The sequence below is a fragment of the Eurytemora carolleeae genome, unplaced genomic scaffold (assembly GCF_000591075.1).
Source record: "Eurytemora carolleeae unplaced genomic scaffold, Eaff_2.0 scaffold859, whole genome shotgun sequence".
Classification (NCBI taxonomy): domain Eukaryota; kingdom Metazoa; phylum Arthropoda; class Copepoda; order Calanoida; family Temoridae; genus Eurytemora; species Eurytemora carolleeae.
Genome location: NW_019396772.1, coordinates 44,414 through 64,663, shown reverse-complemented (window position 1 = coordinate 64,663; position 20,250 = coordinate 44,414). Strand labels below are relative to the sequence as shown.

Sequence of the window (20,250 nt, the reverse complement as noted above, 5' to 3'; positions counted from 1 at the left end):
GGTTTAGTATACACACAATTTAATGAATACATAGTATATATAAAATGCGAATATGTGATAACGCCAATTTTTACTAATTCCATTTTACTTACAAATAATTAACTAATTAGACAAAATTACTAATGAAGTGAGAGAACAGTATTGCGTACAGAGTTACTATTGTAAAAGCTAGCAAACTTAAATATAAAAATGCCCAACAGAATTTTCAGTCCGAATAAAATCAAATAAATTGAGTTTAAATAATATTAATTAATGATCTCATATATTCAATGAACTCACCATTGAGGAATCATTATTATTACAGTTAAATTCTATTACGCTCACAGTTCAGTCCGGAAAGAATGTTTTATCCTTTTGTTCAAATATAAGGGGACAGAATTGAAAAGTTAAATAATTAATTGTGTAACAAGACTCTCAAACATAGAAACATAAGCAATGCATTTAGTTTGAACTAAAAGTAAAGATGTTATTTTCGTTTTAAAAAGCTGATAAAAAATACTGAAAATAAAATTGCCACCTTAAAATTAAAATAATTTTCAGTATAAAATTTGTGTAGTCCTGTATGGCTTAGAAATCATATAAAAAATGATCAATTTGAAAATAAATTTCACAATCCTAAGTCTTTAATTACAAAACTATCTTGTTCCATGATGAATAAGATTAAAAGAATGATGAAACATTTTAAAACTCCTTCTCCTCTAAACTATGACTCACTGTAATCCTTGGTAAGATGAGCCTCAATATCCACCCTGAAATATAAGAAGATGAAAACCCTGTTATCAGTTTTAGAAAACATAAAGGAACTATTTACATAATCCTAAGCGAGTGCTTTCATTGCATTAATTAAGTGCGACAGTCATTCATAAACTTCTTTGAAAATATGATGGAAATTTCAGCACGTAAAAAGGAGTTGAATGTTTTTCATATTCCAGATATAAAAAAAATAAGATCACTGTTAAAAGGACTGTTTAATTAGGCGTTATTTTCAGTGATCCTATATGCATAGATGACAATGCCCCATTTATAGCCGTACCCTTTAAAGCTTTGAATGATCAAGTATCAATTAGATAAATAGATATCCATGTTTTTGTTTCTTTAAACTGTTTATTTTCATTTACGGTTTCTCTGCAAAAGTGATTTGAGGATTTGCAGAAAAATGACGCTATCGTAAACATTTTTGATCAGATTAAGGTTTGAAGGGTACCGTTGTAAATCGATCATTGCAATCTTTGCATGTAACGTCACTTGAAATTACGCTTACACTCCCTTAAACTTTAAAGAATCGTTAATAGCACTCTTTCGTAAAAAGTTTACTAAAATTACGTGGACAATCCCTTTAAAACTTTTAAGTTACAACACTTTAACTTGATAAAAAATATGGTCAGTCCATTTGAAATCAGCCACTTCTTCCAAAAGTCAGTAGGAACCATTTCCGATTTTTTTCGAACTTTAAATATTAAAAGACTTCTGTGAGACATTACATAATCAGTAATTTTTAGACCGTTGACCTCCGTGTGCGGAGCACTGAGGTCATGAAGTTTTGACCTCTGTAAAGAGGTTGCGCTTTTCAAATTACCATATTTTTTTTCTTTTTGAGATATCAACCTAATTGTAGCGTCATTAAATAGGTAATGAATAAGGCTTTATTTGTTTGTAAAAAAATACAAAGATTAATTAGCATACAGTATTAAAGTTAATGTATAATTGAAACAAAATGATTCAAAATGTGTTTGTATGAGAAAAATTATGCATTTATATTATTCTTATTTTAAATTGAGCAAGCTATTTATCTCCGCCGCGCTGGTTTTGCAGAAATCACTGAAGACAGGCGAATCACGCTCACAAAACCGAGCATATCTTCTAAACCAATAATTTCTCGAGCATTGAACATATAAAAAAATAGTTTGTGTGAATTTATAAGAATTCGAAGTATACGATGTCTTTTTTTGGGACAAAAGTTTTCATTTGAAAATATCAAGTGCTAAAAATCATTTTATCGATTATTTTATGAACCAACAAATAAAGCCTTATTCATTACCTATTAAATGACGCTACAATTAGGTTGATATCTCAAAAAGAAAAAAAATTATGGTATCTTGAAAAGCGCAACCTCTTTGAAGAGGTCAAAACTTCATGACCTCATCAGTGCTCCGCACACGGAGGTCAACAGAGTCTAAAATTACTGATTATGTGATGTCTCACATATTTAAAGTTTAAAAGGAATTGAAGATGGTAACTGCTAGGGGGTGGCTGATTTCCTACGGACTGGCCCAATATTGAAGTTTCTTGGAAAAAAGTGAGTCAATCTATGAGTCTCAATCACGAGATCAATGGGGAAAAACTATAAGGACCTCAAAGCTTTTGAATCTCAGGGATGCAGCTAATAAACAAAGAAAATATATTTATAAGAAAAACACTTTAATTGACAATGAAAATATTATAAAAACACCAGTGCTTAGGATCAACTTCCTTCTGATGTGGATCCGGATCCAGGTGATAAACATTTCTTTAAGATTTTTACATTTTTGAAAAACTAAAAATTTCAAATTGTTTTACTTGCTTTTTCTTTATCTTTTTTCTAAACCTTGATGATCCATTTAGAGATAAGAATAATTTTAAAATCTATTTTAATTACATTTCAGATTTGAGTTTTGAGAGCAAAAACTTTTTTTTACAGTTTTTAGTTGATATTTTGCCTTTTGGATCCAGATCCGGATCCTAAGCAGTTCATACACCATTATATTTCAACTAGAATGAAAATCTAACCTGCAAATAGGACATCTCTTGTTCTGTCCAAGCCATTGATCCACGCATTCCACATGAAAGAGATGCATACAGGGAAGACGACGCACATCTTCCTCATGCTCAAACTCCGAGAGACAGATTGTGCACTTGTCTGCCTCCTCTTCCTCCCCCTCCTCCTCTCCTGGAACCACGGTTCTTTTTGTGAACTTGTGAGGGAAGGTGTTGCGTTCAATGCATTGTCGACTCGCTCCTCTCGTTACGCTTGCACTGCGTCTAGCCTCAATCAGGCGTACATATTCCTGGTAATTATAGAGTAAGAAGAATTTTGTTTAATGCGTGTGAAGGAAAATATTAAATAAAACTTCAGGTCTACATCTCAAATAGGTTTTTAGTCTTATACACAAAGAAAATATTCTCAAAACCATGGTTGACAAAAAATAGACATATTTCCAAGCCTCATTCAGGCGTACATATTCTTTGTAAAGATAAATAAGTAATAATTTTGTTTATAATGTATGTAAATGAAATTCAAATAAAACTTCATGTATACATTCAGAAGCAGGATTTTTAGGGAGAAATGTTTTTTTTTTAATACAATTAAAATGTTTTTTAAAACGGTACTTTGTGTCAAATGTTAAGCTTTAGAATATTCTCTTGTGTAATTTATGATTAATAATTTCGACATAGAAACCCTTAAATACATACAGCAACGGTAATCCAGCATAAGGATTAATGTATAAACCTGCTGTATAGATTGCACAGATGTTTTTATATTTTGTTTACTATAACCCCCCCAGTAATTTTCCATAAATATACAGACTAGGAACAAAAAAAACTGTCGGGAAATAAGATTTTTCTAAACCTTAAACAGAGACTTTAACTTTTCGTTGGGATAGCTTTTAGTCACACAATTTTTAATATAAATCAAGTTTTATATTTCAAATCTGTTAATAACTAGCCCCCCCCCCCCAGGACGGTTACATTGCAGTAGTTTAAATTGACGACCCCTTCTTTAAATTATCATAAATTATGAATTTCAATTTTCTCCGGAATTGAACTTCAATTCTTAAATTTAAAGTTTACGCTGTGGATATTGAATTGAATCGATGTGGCTTTGCGCTTTCCCAACCAAACTTTTCAGTCTGAGATCAAATGTAGGGAATTTTAACTTTCGTTCTTTAAGAAAGAATTGTGGGCCAAAAAACTGAGAAATCAAATATATTTTATTATGATAGGCATTTTCTATCTTAATTGTGATAACATTTTCTATTTGTATACATTGTAAAACAAAACCAAAAAAAAATTCGCGGATTTTATAAAAAAAATCGTGGATTTTCAAAATCAAGAAAAATTACCTCGATGCCAACCATACTCCGGGGTTGAAGCAGGAAGTTTGCAATTCCTCCGTAATTTTCCAAACCACGAGGATAGTTCTCTGCAGGACGAGGTATCATCACTCCTAGCTCAGGGTCCGGTAGGTTGATATGGGCTCTGAGATTAGGATTAGAGTTCCAAGGGTTGTGGTAATGAGGAACAGGATACTGAGGAAGTATAGAATCCTCTAGACCTGGATGAAATGCAAGGGTTGGAGGATCTGGCATGACCGGAGTATGCCATCTATGCAGGCTCTGCTGATATCGTCTATATCTACCACTAGGATCCTCAAACATTCTCTGCTGACCAGACTGGAGATGTGCCGGGGGCGGGTTCTGCATAGGAGAAATTGCAGACGGTCTAGAACCGATCATTATTCTAGGAACTGTTATCATAGGACGCGCTCCTTCTCTAGTATGAGACTCCTGTAACCCTGGAGGAACATTGGCACCGCTAGAACTCATTCCTGGTTGTTGTTCCTGTATTCCATCTACAGGGATTGGTTGCTGAACCTCAGCTCTACCCTCTACAACAGTAACTGGCAAGGTTGCAGGCGGAGCTGTTCGAGCCGGGGCCATTTGGCGTCTCATTTGTTCCTGATGATTATTCTGCATTTGCCAAAGACGCTGATGTCTAGGATTCATTCTCTGCACAGCTCGGAGTAATCTGTTCCGACCTAGACCAGATGAATCTGGCATATTTCCAGGGTAGAGAGAGGATCTATGCGCAGGAGGAGGAGTTTGATAAAATCCCGCATCAGGGATATCATGTTGTTCTCTACAGGGACAGCTAACAGGATTATGAAACTGTCCATGGTAGCATCTGTTGACCTCGTAGTTCCAAGGATGTCGGAGTCGTCTAGGTCTGAAATCTGAAGAGGAACCTGGAACAGCAGGTTCATGGTCACCTAGCTCCTGCATGGAGTGATGCAAGGGTGGCTGGTGAGGTTCCATCAAAACTGAATGACTATGATGAAGTTGTCTCAGTCTTTGGTATGTTGACATTTCAACTCCATCAGCTGCCTCTGATGTATGATAGAAACCTGGGTTAGGTTCAGCTACTATCTCAGCCTCTGTTACTTCATTATTTACCATAGACTCAGAGCTAACGCTAACGGTAACCTCAGAGGATATATTAACAGATCTACAGTTAGATTTGACCTCCTCTACACGGATATCATCCTCGTCACTTGTCATCTCCTGGGTCAAATCAACCTCGACTGGGAGTCTGGGCTGCCTCCTTCCTTTCTTTCTAGGTATCTTTACAACCTGGACATCCTCGCTGGAACTATCCTCAGAGTCTGATGACAAACAATCCAACTGGAGATCTGGAGCACCGAGATCACTTGCCTGCTCAGTACTAGAACTGGATTGGAGTCCAGATGTAGATGGAGTAGGTTCAGATATATCTACTGAGCCAGACTGTGCTCCGGAGGTTGAGGTTTTGGGAGGTCCAGTTCTTGACTGATGCAGTACAGTTGGAGAATGTTGGAGTGTAGAATCTACATCCTGGAGTCCTGAAGTTCCAGGTTGAGGTTCTGTTTCCACAACAATAGATTTCCGCTTCTGCTCCTTTTCCCTCTTCTCATTCTTGATCAGAGTTGCAGCAGCAGCTGGAGCTAGTGTAGCACACACTAGATCTCTTAGAGCCTCCTGGCTGTATGCAGGAACATGGTTTGGAGAAGCTCTAGACAGACTGGGAGAAGATTTAGTGCTACTTCCTCGAGAGCTGCTTTTACTGGAAGGTGCCAGGGTAGACGTAATAAGCTCTAGTTCAGGACCAGATAACATCGAAGTCTTAACTCCTGAGGTTTCAGTTTTTATCCTCGGTTCAGAGTCAACTTGTGGAACCTTGTTTACTGTAGCGCTTGATGTTAAAGTACTACTTGCCGCAGTAGTAGTAATAGAACTAGAATGGTTCTCAGCGTTACTATCAGTCGTTGTAACTATACTCATTGTAGGATGAGTGGCCAGTAAAGGAGGAGGATTAGAAGGAAGTTGGGAGGAAGTTGATTGTTGTTGATCAGTTAGTGTAGAAGAATCAGTATTAATGGTTCCCCTTATGTTATCATGCTTCATTATTTTCGTGCATGAACCTTCAGCTGCATCACCGACACCACGTTTCCTTGATACCGTTACCGCCCCATATGCTACATTGACAGAGCCTGGACTTGAGATTAGAGCCAGGTCAGGAGGAGTTGATGTACTAGCGTTCCGGACTGAAATCGCCCTGTTTATATGGTCATTAATATTACCTCTAGGAATGGTATCAGCACCAGTGGAGCAGGATGTGATAAAACTTGAAGATGCGGATTGTTCTCCAGGTATTCTTTGCAAGGATGGATTATCCAGACCATAGGTTTCTATATCATATGCATCTATGTTGTTCCTATGATGGTACGGTATCGGAGAAGAGCAAGTTTGAAGAGTTCGGGGCAAGACTGCGCGTCTCAAACGAGGAAGAGGAGGAAATGAAACATATCTATTATGCGTACTCTGAGATGATTCGTAACCGTCCCGAGGGGGTGGGTGGGACTGACTGGGATATTCATCCATGAGAGAGTGTGAATGAATATATCTACTATGGGATGGATAGGAATAGGTTTCCTCTCTAAAGTGTGGGTCTGGTAGTCGGACACAAGGTATACTTGTCAGCATGGATTCATATTGATGAAACCTGGACGGAGAATAGAAACATCCATCATTCCAGTTCCGGGAAGATTCTCTACGAGGATAGGATATTTCCTCCCTTGGGGTTGCATAGAGCGGACCCATCCTAGTTGGTCCTGACTCAGAAACAAAAACTGCATCCATACTATCATCCTCATCACTCTCCGCAAACAATCTGGCCGTATCTACGTCGTAGATTGAGTTCTCTAGGAAAGCCTCTGACCGGAGGTAATCCGCACCATTCGGATTAGCGGTAAAACTGGTTTCGAAGTTCTCTGCCAAGGAACCTGCTCCGGTGTTAGGGTCGGTGGAGCTGTTAGTTTTCTCCGCATTGTTTTGTCCTACGGAGATCTGTGGATTAAACTCCGTACTCCGTCCCGCAGGCAAGTTAGGGGAGAGGGGGCTTTGAGCCATCCTCACTTCTCTGAAATTTGTATACCAAGTAAAATGCAAAATACTTCTTTTTTAATGTCCTCACTATTCCTGATAAAATTTAATTTCTTAATCCTCAAAAAAAAATTTGCATTCAAATCTTTAGATCAACGTGCTATTCATCAAGATATACTGGTTACTCAGGTTAGCCTTGTAATTCTTTATTAATGCATATTTCAAGTGTTTCCCCGTTCAACTTTGTGTTTAGAAAAAGAATTTGCCTCAGTCACGAATTTATTTTTTGTTATTCTATACTAGTAGGTAGAATCCACAAATATAAAATTCAAAGAAAGTCTTTTGTTATCTCACTTCCATCCCTGTGTTCTGCTTGAACTGCCTGAACAAACAAGCCAATAACAGCACTCAGCAGTAATGGCAACAGAGAGAGAGAGAGAGACAAGGCACTCGGCAGGCAGGTAGACCACTACGCAACCTTTTTAAGGAAGCAAGCATACAAAACATGATGCTTACAAACCTTAAATAAAGAAAGAGAAAAGTTAAGTTTATTGACAAATTTTGATTCAAAAGTATATCTTTAATGTTTCTAAGTAATTTAGAGAAAGAACATACAATATTTAAGGAAAAATATTATATTTTTACACATATGTGTGGAAAAATTTTAAATGTTGCGTAGTGCAGTTCAATCACAAAACCTCTTAAAAACAGCTGAATATTGAATTGTAGAGTCTAGTCAGCTGATAAGTCTCCCATTACGTTAAAATTGTGCAGACACATTACACAAGATAACTTAATGAAGTTACTGTCTAAAAATCAAGCTGCCATGCCATCTATAAGGTTCGAGAAGAAAGAGACAGATGGATTAAGAACTGTGAATTTAAATGTACATCCCTATAGGACCAAACAAAAATTACCCCAGAATCATTGGTGATCAGGAACTTGTAGATTGGAAGCTCTAAAAGGGCAGAAGTACCTCGTTTTGCTGATATAGGACTCGTTCCATGTTCAAAGTAGCGATTTAGTGGTCTTTAGACATATTGTTAAAGTTTATAAATCATTTCAGATGAATATGTCCCTGGCAAACTCAGTAGGTTCCTTACTCAGATTCTCAACCCCTACAGGTATTTAAAGCTAGCAAATAATTTGAATGTTTATGGAGTCTGTCCTGAAGATTGATTTTTGGACTGTGCGCTTCGGCTAGGACAGGCTAATGGGCCGAGCGCCGCGGCGAGGACAGACTGGCGCTGCGGCAACATGACCAATGATATCCATGTACAAATTTGATATGAATGTCCTTAGCTTGGTTTTGAGATTCTTAGTNGGGCCTTTGGTGTGTTAAAAATCAGTAAATTACTTATATGCTTAAATTGGCTGAAACCGTAATTTCAAGTGACCCTCTATGCAAAGACTATAATTTGGTGAACGTCGTTTTTCTGGATTTTAAAGTGTATACTTCTATTAATTTCTAAATGATTTTTTTGCAGTTAAAATGCTCAAGTAACTTTGCAGAAAAGCAAAATTGAAAAAAATCAAAATTATTATAATTAATGGTAATAGATACATACTTGATGAGGCAAATTTTTAAAGATTCTATACCGTTGTGAATCGGACATTGCTATCTTTGTATGGAGGACAGAGGTTCACTTGAAATAACGCTAACAGTCTTTTTATATTCATTAAATTTCTGTACAATTCTATATATATTTTTTACCTTTATAACAATTTATTTATTTTAATTTTTTTCAGACTTTATATGAAACAAATTTATTAATACATTTATTATTATTAACATTTGTCCCATCTTCTTGTTTTCTGGCTGTCCTGTATTGCTCATTCAATTGCATTTTCGATAGCTGACCAGGCAATTTGTAGTATTTAAATCTCAGCTCTTGAATTTCCGCATTTTATCCAGTTGTGTTTCATATTTGCCATCTATGCAGGTTTATTACTGACATTGTTTTAATGAGAACTATCTTTGTCAGCTGCATTGAGTTACATGTATCTGTGTCTTGCATTAATTTAGAACGATATTAAAAGACCTCCTTGCCTTACTGCATTCGGTTAGGTTAAATGTGATTTAGGTCCCCCTAGGAAAGGAACACCCATGATACCAATAATGATCTCTCTCATAAAGTTTTGATTAAGATTCCACAGTAAAGCAGTCTCTGAGTATCTATATCTGCTCATGAAGAAGGAGAAGGTTTGATTTTAGGAGGTAGAAGGATGAGGATGGGGGTGTAAGGGTAATAGGTATGAGATATACCATAGCCCTCACTGTTAATGTATATTCCCACGTGAACAGGTTTTTTAAGAAGAAATAACCCGCTAAGCATGCTGTCCCATCGCTTTAAAACACGAGGAGTGTGTCTTTTAATCAGCTGCGGAACAGGGCTCTTCCAGAAAGGGCTTCAGATCGCTAAATATAGTGGGTGTAAGGATTAGCATTAGACATACTGGCTCTGTTAGATTTCTTTCTTTTTATTTTTCTTCTTTATTCTTGTAAATTCGCATTTCTTGACTTTATACCCCGGCCGTAGATACTGTATCAGTAAGATAGGAAGTTAACTAATCGAGCATGGGGTTCAGGGCCGCCTGGCCTTCCCTTCCTCCAGTGTGTAAGGCAACAGCGCCGACATATACAAAGTGCAGAGAGCAGTCAAGTAGGTCTGATCAGCATGCCGACCTAGGAACAACTCTATATAAATAAATAAACTATTTTGTTAATAAACTTGAGATTTATTTTGATACTTACTAATGTCAAAGCGAAATTAATTTCATCAGTCATTATAGATTATCACGAGAAATGTATTAATATCCCCTTTATACAAAATTATAAACGAAAATCAAATAAATACCACTCAATCTTGTAAAGGTCGTCGAGGTTTATCTGTATCCAGCAGCCTGGCTACAAAGCAGCTCACCGTCAGAGATGCTCTTAACATGGCACTAGATGAGGAACTAGCACGAGATGACAAGGTTTTTATACATATAATTTATTTGGGATAAGTCGCCCCTAAAAGGTGGAAAAGAGGCCGTGAAATATGTTTACTAAAAAGACGTTCTTCAAAATGATAGTATCATTAAAGGACAATTAATAAACAAGTAAAAAAAGGCCAGGGGTTCATCCTTAGATTTTGTGGAAGGTTCAATACTTCACGTTTTCATGGACTAATATACTATTTGTGGCAAATTTTATTGACCAAGAAACTATTTTTTTGAAGTTTTTATGTGTTTAAACTCTACTAAATGTTGTTAGGTGGTTTTATTTTGTGTAATGGGTGGACAATATTCCTAGATTAACCCATGGTCTAAGATAACCTCCCCTTTCCCCTGGACAAGTTTCTGCAGTGCAGTTCTGGTCAAAAACGGTTTCAGAATTTTGATCGCATTGACCAAGGAGTCAGATTTCTAGTTTTATTGACGGTTTAATGTGTATTATTATACCAAAGTATTTTTTAAATGTTAAAAAATAATAATCTAATTTTATTCTTGTTCAAGTCAAAATATCAAATAGTTATTTTCTAAAAATATTTCATAGTTAATTATTTCTTTTTTATGAAAAATCATGTTTTGAGACAATTTTGTGATTTGATTTTTGTCCAGGTTTTCATCATGGGAGAAGAAGTGGCCCAGTACGATGGTGCATACAAGGTGACCAGGGGGCTCTGGAAAAAGTACGGAGACAAGCGTGTAATTGATACACCAATCACGGAGATGGGATTCACAGGATTGGCAGTTGGAGCAGCTTTCAACAACCTGAGACCCATCCTTGAATTCATGACCTTTAATTTCTCCATGCAGGCTATTGATCAAGTGATCAACTCTGCAGCTAAAACTTTCTACATGAGCGGAGGAGTTGTTAATGTTCCAATTGTATTCAGAGGTGAGACAAACATTGATTCCTAATCTTTAATTTATAATTTTTCAATCTTTCATTAAAAAAGTTCTTCTTGGCCTGAAAAAGTTCTAACTGGACAATAGGATGATATTTTTGCATCAGAATACAGATAAATATTAAGAATAAAGGGAAATTAAAATAATTTTAGAGAAGGTTATTGAATATTCATTTTTAAAATACAACGAATTATTTTTTTAAAGAAAATTTCAATTTTATTTTAACCCCAAGAAATTTAGAAAAATAGTTCAAAACAATGCTAATCCTACATTCTTTGTTTAATCAGCAATCTACTAAAAACAACAGACTTGTCACGTCTTAAATTGAAATTCTAATATCCTTTTTTGATCACGTGTTACTTTCCTTTTTCTCTTGATTTTTAGCGGCAAAAATAGATGATAACTGATAAGATTAAAGGGTAATTAAATCGATGTTTTAACTGCAAGATGTTTTGAAAAATTGTTTAAAGCATTGCTGATCCTAAATACATTAATGCAATCGACTTACAAACAACAGACTTCTCACGTGTCAAGTTGAAGTTCTATCAAATATTTCTTAACACGAGTTACTTTCATATTTCTCCAAATTGTAATGGCCAATATAAATATTATTGATCAAGTCATGCCTTGAGGTTGAAATGTCGAAATATCTACCTAAAAGTAAATGTACATCATACGAATGTTGATTCAGGTCCTAATGGTTGTGCTATGGGAGTCGCTGCTCAACATTCTCAATGTTTCGCTGCTTGGTACGCTCATTGTCCAGGACTCAAGGTTATTTCTCCTTACGACAGTGAGGACTGCAAGGGTCTACTCAAGGCTGCAGTCAGAGACCCTGACCCAGTGGTCTTCCTAGAGAACGAACTTCTTTACGGAACAGCTTTTGATGTCGAGGATAAAGTTTTTGAGTCAGATTTCCTTCTTCCCATTGGTAAAGCCAAGATCATGAGACAAGGATCCGACTGTACCCTAGTCGCACATTCTATCGGAGTAGGGTTCGCCCTCTCCGCTGCGGACGAGCTTGCCAAGGAAGGAATCAGTGTTGAAGTCATTAATCTAAGATCTATCCGACCCCTGGATATGGATACTGTCAATAAGTCTGTAATCAAGACACATCATTGTGTAACTGTAGAAGGTGGCTGGCCCCAACATGGAGTTGGAGCTGAGATCTCCGCCAGTCTTTCCGAAGGACCCGCCTTTCACTACTTGGACGCCCCTGTAATAAGAATCTGCGGCGTAGACACCCCTATGCCCTACGCTAAAACCGCCGAAGCCGCCGCTACCCCTAAACCTCACAATATTGTGTCGGCGGTGAAGAGAATCCTTGGCAAATAAATCATCTTCTTCATGAAACTCCTCGTTGTGAAATCTACCAGTAAACCCGGTCAAATACCTATTCTCATAAACCAGAACATATCTGTTCCAACGCAGAAACTTTAGTTTTCATCATCTACACTTCTATTCAGACACTAGTTTATTTTACTTTCATATTGTTTCTAAAGATAGAGCCATAATGTCAGTAATTTTTAATTTAAATTAATAAATGATAACTTATTATTAAATTTATGCCATCTTGGGTGTATTTTTTTCCTAAAAGTAAGAAATATAAAATGTAGTTTTTTATCCTCTTATAGTTATTATTTCTAAAAGTTTTCTTAAGAATAATTGCTTTTTTAGTCTTTGTGGCTAATCTCCACCACCTTTAAAGCTATTACGTGAAAAAGAAAGACCTTGTAGGTTTAGACTTAGATTAAAAAGTTTATTTCTTTTAGATAGATAATTGTATAATATGCACGACGAAACAGAAATTGACATACTGTTTTTTTTCGAAACATGCAGCACACGTGGCAAAATTAGATATTCATGGAGATATATTTTTATTGTTTTAAACATTTTAATGTTTCAAAAATTGTTTTAAACACATTTTAAAACTATTTAGCATATCAACTATTAAAAATTTCAAGTTTTCAGGAACTGGGGTTGTTGGTGATTATTATTTTATCTTGGAAAATATATCCGATTATTTTTTATTAATATTCCACAAATTATTACTATGAACGCCAAAACATCGCCTTAAAATCTTGAGTATTGAAAGTATTGAAGAGTCCCCTGTTCTAGATTAGAATAGACATGTCTGGAGATGATAAGATCGTCTGTATCCGAATCAAGATCCTGGAGCTAGTGGAGAAACGGGGTCCGGAGAAGACCTGTTGTCCGAGCGAGGTTGTGCGGGTTTTATTCTCCGACTGGAGATCTGAGATGGATCTGTGTAGGCGTGTAGCCTGGGATTTGGAGGAGGAGGGTAGGATAGAAATATGCCAGGGGGGAAAACCTGTAAAACAACCTGTTACAGGACCCATCAGGCTTAGAATCAAAAGCCAAAAGTGTGGATAAATCACCCGCTAAAAGATTGAATAAATAACCCGTTAAATGAGAAGGAAATGTATTTAATTTTAGTGACTTAGAGTTCTTTTATTTTAGGGAACATAAAAAATAAAAAATAGATAAAAAGCTCATTAGGTTTTTTCCCTGTTCATACTGGTAGAAAGTACTGAAAACCCTGGAAGGTTTATATTTCCTCTAGAAAACCGCAGTACGCTTTTGTGTTGAGAAACATATGAAGGTGTATCTTTGTTGGTGTATGGTGCTCTACAGAAAATAGATGAATACAACTTTAAATTTAGACTGTTTGTATATTTAACAGACTGAAGACCAAAGTAACTGCCTACTCACCTCAAACTCTAAACTCCATACTCTTAAAGGAGGCCAGTCGGCCCTCTGAAACATAAATTATGATCCATTTAATTTTGATCTGGATCCGCACTGGAAAACTAGTTAGTGTCAAAAAGTGATAAAAGGTGTCCCATTTTTTCGTAATATTGAACATTTTAGCAATTTATAGTCTTTCATTATTTTTTGGGTAATAAACTTCATGCACAAGGAAATCTATGTTCAACAGGATTAAATAGTTAATTGTTCGTTAATTTTATCTCGAGAAACTCGAGGATAGCCATTAATGTCAGAGTTGCTGTTAAATTAAAAAACAAAATATAAGATCGTTGGTCAAGTTAAATGTCAAATATGAGAGTGAAATAAGCTAAAAGCGGAAGGGTTTTTTCCTGAGATGTTGGATGGGTCAATCTGCTGAACAATCCAGAGATGATTTCAAGAATGTTTTGGGGGGGGGGGAGTCTTAAGCTACCAAAAAATCGAAGCACTTTTCGAAGTGTCTTCTTTATTTGATATACATCTAATTTTCTAATCCTCGTTCTTTTCAACCATCTGGCGTAAACCTTTGGTTTTTAAAACTTTGATTATTTGATCTCGGAGAAAGGTTAAAGAATTTAATGGTTTCGGACATAAGGATGCTGAGATATAAGGATTAGAAAATTTGTGCCGTGTAATCTTTTCCTTCAACCTTCATATCTATATATTTATATATATTTGGCGTGTTTGTCTGTCTGTATTAAAGAAACGTTTGAACCGATCAGACCCTTTTTTGTGGCAACTCACATGACCCAAGGGAAGATGAGCAATTTTCCATTTTTATTATTTTTGAGAATGCGGCAATTTTAACAGAAAAATTCACGATAATTTGTGCAAAAGTTCTAAGTTGGAAATGTTAATAGGAAAGGATGCGCGAAGCACCTAGAAATCTAGTTTTTGCAATTACAAATATTTGGTCTAATCCTTTGTTGGAAAATCTCTATAATAATACGCCACAAGAAGAATCCGCCTGGAGAACATGTTTTATCGGGTGCATTGCGGGCTGGACTAATATTAAACATAGCACAAAAGGAATTAAACATAGCACAAAAGGAATTGAGTCTTTACCACAAGCTCTGATTTTCTAATCCCTATATCTACTTAACCCAATGTCGTAGACCTTAGATATTTCAAACTATGATTTCTGTCTGAAATATCAAAAAGTTTACTCAATCTGGTTGCAAAGATATAGGGATTAGAAACTTTGAATTTGTGACAAAGACTCAATTCCTTTTCTAGGAAAAAATAAATATATGTTAGGGTATGAAGTCTCCAAAAGGGGGACAAAAAACTTGCCTGTTTTTTCGTATTTTTCAATTTTTTCCTGAGTCAAACAAAGATAAATATGTTTAGGTGGGATACATTTATTTAGAAACATTACGAAACTACAGATAAGACAATAAATCAGAACTATGATTAGACTGGACATTTAAGAATCAGTATCCGGAGATAAGTTATAGATTTAAAGATGACTTTCGAATATATGAAGGACCATGATAAGGTAAACCAAACCGCATATAGATTGAAGGATTAAGAGAGCTGGAGGAACTAGTGGAAGGATCAGGATTCTTATAAACATAAGAGCTTCGCTCAGGATTAGGATAAAAAGTAGTTATACAGGTTTACCCAAAAAGGATGAGATTTGAATGACAACCTTTCTGAAGGGTAAACTCTGTCTTTGGCCTTTAAATGATCTACTCAATGGTTTGGCAAAGAAAGACCATACTGAAAGTTGAAACTAAGACTGAGAAAAAAAGTTTTTAAGTCCCATCTCTTGTGTGTAAACCTGTACAGTGAGTGTATATTGGAAGGATTAGTAAAATTAAAGGACTTGGATTAGTAAAATACAAAGAACTAGATATATGTTAAAAAATATCCGGAAGAAATAGGGAATTGGATATTGCAAGGGACATTAAACGAGAAAGGAATTGAGCTTTTGGTACAAACACTAATTTTCGAATCCCTTTATCTCTGCAACCTGACGATGTAAACCTTGGATATTTCAATAATATTTGACGGGTTCCAAATATATAGGGATTAGAAAATCAGAGTTTGTGGCAAAGACTTAATCCTTTATCATGGGAATTTAAGCAGATAGATATAAAAAGGGAAGTTAATGCTTAAAGGTATATTATGATGCTCATAAGTCGAACAAACTTTATTCACAATAGACTGAGCATAAATAAAATGCAATTACAATATATTGGGATTGGTGATATTTAAAAGTTATTTTAGCTAGGATTAGGACTTGAATTGGGAACCAGTAAAAATGTCTATTTAATATTTTAGCTGAAGAAAATATTTGAATTGATGAGTACTAGAACAAGGAGAAATGGAAGACTGAACTGAAGAACTCTTTCCCCTCCGCTCTTCAGGGAGAGTCCATTGCAGTGATCCGTCCCACAGCAATCAATTCGGACATCCTAAAGCAAGTCGAATTATCAATCATTAATAAACATGGTTTTTATTTTTACGAAAATTTATATCAATCACTTCTAAAAGGGTTTACATTTGGAAATTATTATTCGATTTCCATGCACTGCGACATTTTAAAATTATGTTTCACCATAAAGTGCCGGAACTAATACAATTACGATATCTATTTTCCTTCCTGTAAATTATTTGTTGGTTGTTCAGAGTTGATCATTTAAAAATTAGAATACAATTTATATTTTTTTAACAATGTTTTATGATTTATTTTTTATAATTTTTATAAAAATCAAATGGTACGAGGCACAGTTAATAATTTCAAATGTTCATCTTTTTCTCCGTTCTCCATCTGCACGTCCGAAGGTTTTCTTTTTCTGTCTTCCCTTTGCCCGTCCAGCCATGGCGCTGCTTTTGAAAGAATGTTTACGAGTCGCTGTCTTTGTGCTATTGTAAGACAGTGCAGCACAGTCTCAGCTCTGCACTGTCTACTTGAATGTGCTAGGTCACCACTCCCAGCACTTTCAAGTTAGTTTCTGTTTGCAGTACAATTTATATTTAAAAATACAATAAATTCTCGCAAAAACATACCAATACTTCAAGGTTTTCTACGGACGGAAAAATAGTTTCACGGACTGTACCTGGTTCCACTGTGCATTGAGTAGCTGTGCCCATGCATCCTTGAATGTAGGATCACAATGGGTTTCTCCTGGATACGCTCCTTGGCGTACAATCCTTCCATCTCCTAGAACCACGCTCACACACTGCGTGTAGAACCCAACCACGTCTCCAAGGTCCTCGACAGTGTCCACAGCGGACCTAGGGTATTTTTCTTGTTCATTATAATTCACCCTTTCCTGTGGACTAAAGGACGACTCTTAACTTGAACCTGAGCTAGAAAATTTTGTGTTTAATTCTTATAATCCCGATCACTTGATCTCTATATTCACTGGGGGCATTTATAATTTAAGGATCTTTTAGTTATTCCTCCCCTCATCAAAGTTTTTTTCAACCCCTGACTGGGTACGATTTCCATGCGGAATATCGGATAAAGATCAGATTAATCTGCATATTAAAAAGAAGATCGAGATCGAGCGAGCATTGAGCTTGCTGTACACAATACAAGATTTTCCAGCTCTGATTATATTGTTTTATGTTCCCTTTCAAATTCTCAACTTCGAAGTCTAAGAAACAATAAGTGTTCTTTGTTTCCGATATTAGTTTCACCTGTCCTAAAGTTGCAAACCCTTCAATAAGCTTCAAAACCTTTCAAGAGGTTGAACAACTGTTGAGAAAATGAATATTGAAAACCAGGTCAAATTTATTCTATTTCAAATTCTCCAAACAATAAATATATTTCCTAGAAGTAACCCCGCTAAAAGCAGTCAAAACAAACGAGGAGTAAAAACTTTTCATCTTCTACAGCACATTTTATGTAAGTTTAACTCTACCGTTTTTACAGGGCGAACCTTTTATACCAAATCAACAGTCTTTAAAGGGTTGTATAAGTTACCTCACAAATGCAGAATTTTATCTTTTTCTGAGCAACAATAAGTACAAAGTAGGATATCTTTGTTTTTGATAATTTCCACTGTTGGTTTTTCTGAAAGGTGACTTGCTTGTTTATGCAGCAGGGACAGACAAGAAAATCGTCTGATTTTTTATAAAGGAATTGAGTCTTTTCCACAAACTCTTATTTTCTAAAAAATCTATATACTTGCAACTCAATGTTGTAGACCTTAGATATTTCAAACTATGTATTTTGCTATATCAAATCATCAAAGTTTGTAATATCAAAGGTTTACGCCATAGAAACACCTTTGCAAAGATATAGGGATTAGAAAATAAATTAGATTTTGTAGCAAAGACTTAAAAATTCTTAAGTTTTATTATTTATTTAATTATTTGTCTTTGCTGCATAAGTCTTTAAAGCCTTTTAATACACAAACCAACATTGGAAATTATCAACTTTCAGATTTAACACCAGCAAATCTTAGACAAAGATTTTACAAGTACCCCTGCATAATCAAAAACTCTTTAATTGGAGAGTCAATTGAAATAACGTCGACAGTCCCTTTAAGTTACAAAACCTAAATACCAATTTATCAACCTTCAGTGCCAAGTTACCGACCTTGAATGTCGACCATAATTTCGAAGATTGTTTGTCTTAAAAGTTTTCTGTTTCTCAGTTTGTAAACAACAAGGAAATGGGGGGATTGATGTTCATGGACCCCTCCCCTCGTATCCTTGTAAAAGTAAACCTTTATTCCCCTAGCTTGGTAAAGTTCTCCTCTCACGATATCAGTGTCAGGTTTGGAGAGTTATGGGAGAAAATAGAAATACAAGGGAGTGGAGTAATTACATCCAAGGCAGCGTGCTCTTTCAACATTTCGGAGCTTTTGTCTAATTCTAATGTTATTCGAGCACCCTTGCTGCTGGGGAAGGTTGACTTCTCGTCAATATTTGACTGTAAAGATTTCGATTGAGAAGTTTTAAAGTTAAAAGTTCAGACAAACCTTGACATAGAAACTGAGCTTTTTGTCACAAACTCAAATTTTCTAATCCCTTTATCTTTTTAACCTGATGGTGTACACTTGATATTTAAAACTTAACTTATTTGCTCTAACATAATTCATAATTTGAAATATCGAAGGTCTCAACTTCATTGGGTTTAAAAGATTTACAGTTTAGAAAATCCAAGTTTGTGGCAAAGACTCCATTCGTTTACATTTCTGAATAAAAAAGGAAATGTTTCGTGTTTGATTTAAGGATCTATTACTCTGTAGAGAGTAGAGTTCCATAATAATGTCAACATGAGTGCATAGTCAACAGTGTATGTTTGGTGTTTACATTGCAATTGTATTGATTATAGTATATATTTGAAGGGGAAATATACTAAATTAGTTTAAATGACAAGTTTATGATTAGTCCTATAATTACCTGTCCCAGCCAGGACAAGTCTTATTCTCAGATTCATTGCATCCGTAACATTTCAGTCCGCTATAAAACCATCTTCATCTTCAAAAAACTTTTTCTAAAAACTAGTGAAACGAAACTAAGTCTTTTCAAAAAACTTAGATTTTCTTATCTACATCTTTGTAACCCGATGTCGTAAACTTTAGATTTTTCAAACTGTCAATTCTTTGAGATTAAATAATCTAATTTCAAAATATCAATGGTTTACATAATCAGATTGCAAAGATATAGGGATTAAAAAAATTGAGCTTGTGGAAAAGACTCAATTCCTTTAACAATAAAAACTAAAATAGCAATGACATATTTTTCCGAAAATTATAATGGAAGACGACAATTACTATATAAAACTCTGATCTGTAAAACAAAAGAAATTTTAATTTAGATTGATTGGAATATTTCGTGAGTAATGATATTAAATAATTACTAAGTGGATAAGCATGACTCTGCATATCAATGAATCAATATTGGAATATAGTTCTGAAGATAAAACTGTTCCTTGTGTATTTAGAGAGCAGTGTAGCTGCTAATAACAAGGCTCTGATACCCATTGTTCAAATCATTGAAAGATTCCAGGTTCAGATCCTGGTTGAACTCACTAGATTACATATCCTGTAGAACCTAGAGCTTCAGGCAATCATCATTGTTATCTGGAATAATACAATTGATGGTTTAATATTAGTATTGGATAAACCACATATATCCGTCCCTGCTCCTCGTCTTGGTGGACAGGAAAATATAGTTTTATATAACCTGACCTACAGGAAAATATAGTTTTATATAACCTGACCTGCAGGAAAATATAGTACTATATAACCCAACCTACAGGAAAATATAGTTTTATATAACCTGACCTACAGTAAAATATAGTTTTATATAACCTGACCTACAGGAAAATATAGTTTTATATAACCTGACCTACAGGAAAATATAGTTTTATATAACCCGACCTACAGGAAAATATAGTTTTATATAACCCGACCTACAGGAAAATATAGTTTTATATAACCTG

At 35.3% G+C, this 20,250-nt stretch overlaps 3 protein-coding genes across 3 annotated transcripts; 1 reads left to right on the top strand and 2 right to left on the bottom strand.

Annotated features, from left to right (window-relative positions):
• Nucleotides 1–76: 76 nt before the first annotated feature.
• On the bottom strand, nt 77–7,587 carry LOC111708499 (E3 ubiquitin-protein ligase Arkadia). Its single transcript, XM_023481898.1, has 3 exons — nt 4,101–7,587; nt 2,767–3,044; nt 77–749 (listed from the first exon to the last, which is right to left on the bottom strand). The coding sequence occupies exons 1-3, from the start codon at nt 7,200–7,202 to the stop codon at nt 704–706; spliced, it is 3,426 nt and encodes a 1,141-aa protein (XP_023337666.1). The 5' UTR covers nt 7,203–7,587; the 3' UTR covers nt 77–703.
• A 606-nt stretch (nt 7,588–8,193) lies between these two features.
• LOC111708514 (pyruvate dehydrogenase E1 component subunit beta, mitochondrial) lies at nt 8,194–12,634 on the top strand. The gene is made up of 4 exons (XM_023481916.1): nt 8,194–8,299; nt 10,051–10,154; nt 10,782–11,061; nt 11,764–12,634. The coding sequence occupies exons 1-4, from the start codon at nt 8,242–8,244 to the stop codon at nt 12,405–12,407; spliced, it is 1,086 nt and encodes a 361-aa protein (XP_023337684.1). The 5' UTR covers nt 8,194–8,241; the 3' UTR covers nt 12,408–12,634.
• Nucleotides 12,635–15,972: 3,338 nt separating this feature from the next.
• Nucleotides 15,973–19,884, bottom strand: LOC111708519 (uncharacterized). The gene is made up of 4 exons (XM_023481923.1): nt 19,737–19,884; nt 19,206–19,265; nt 16,907–17,084; nt 15,973–16,261 (listed from the first exon to the last, which is right to left on the bottom strand). The coding sequence occupies exons 1-4, from the start codon at nt 19,787–19,789 to the stop codon at nt 16,124–16,126; spliced, it is 429 nt and encodes a 142-aa protein (XP_023337691.1). The 5' UTR covers nt 19,790–19,884; the 3' UTR covers nt 15,973–16,123.
• Between the last annotated feature and the right edge of the window lie 366 nt (nt 19,885–20,250).

Coding starts and splice junctions, on each gene's coding strand:
- LOC111708499 (XM_023481898.1), bottom strand. CDS start 7,202: ATGGCTCAAAGCCCCCTCTCCCCTAACTTGCCTGCGGGACGGAGTACG. Junction 3,045..4,100: donor GGAGTATGGTTGGCATCGAG/GTAATTTTTCTT, acceptor TATAATTACCAG/GAATATGTACGCCTGATTGA. Junction 750..2,766: donor AAGAGATGTCCTATTTGCAG/GTTAGATTTTCA, acceptor CTTATATTTCAG/GGTGGATATTGAGGCTCATC.
- LOC111708514 (XM_023481916.1), top strand. CDS start 8,242: ATGAATATGTCCCTGGCAAACTCAGTAGGTTCCTTACTCAGATTCTCA. Junction 8,300..10,050: donor CAGATTCTCAACCCCTACAG/GTATTTAAAGCT, acceptor AATCTTGTAAAG/GTCGTCGAGGTTTATCTGTA. Junction 11,062..11,763: donor TGTTCCAATTGTATTCAGAG/GTGAGACAAACA, acceptor ATGTTGATTCAG/GTCCTAATGGTTGTGCTATG.
- LOC111708519 (XM_023481923.1), bottom strand. CDS start 19,789: ATGGGTATCAGAGCCTTGTTATTAGCAGCTACACTGCTCTCTAAATAC. Junction 17,085..19,205: donor ACTTGTCCTGGCTGGGACAG/GTAATTATAGGA, acceptor AAAATACCCTAG/GTCCGCTGTGGACACTGTCG. Junction 16,262..16,906: donor TCAATGCACAGTGGAACCAG/GTACAGTCCGTG, acceptor GACTTGCTTTAG/GATGTCCGAATTGATTGCTG.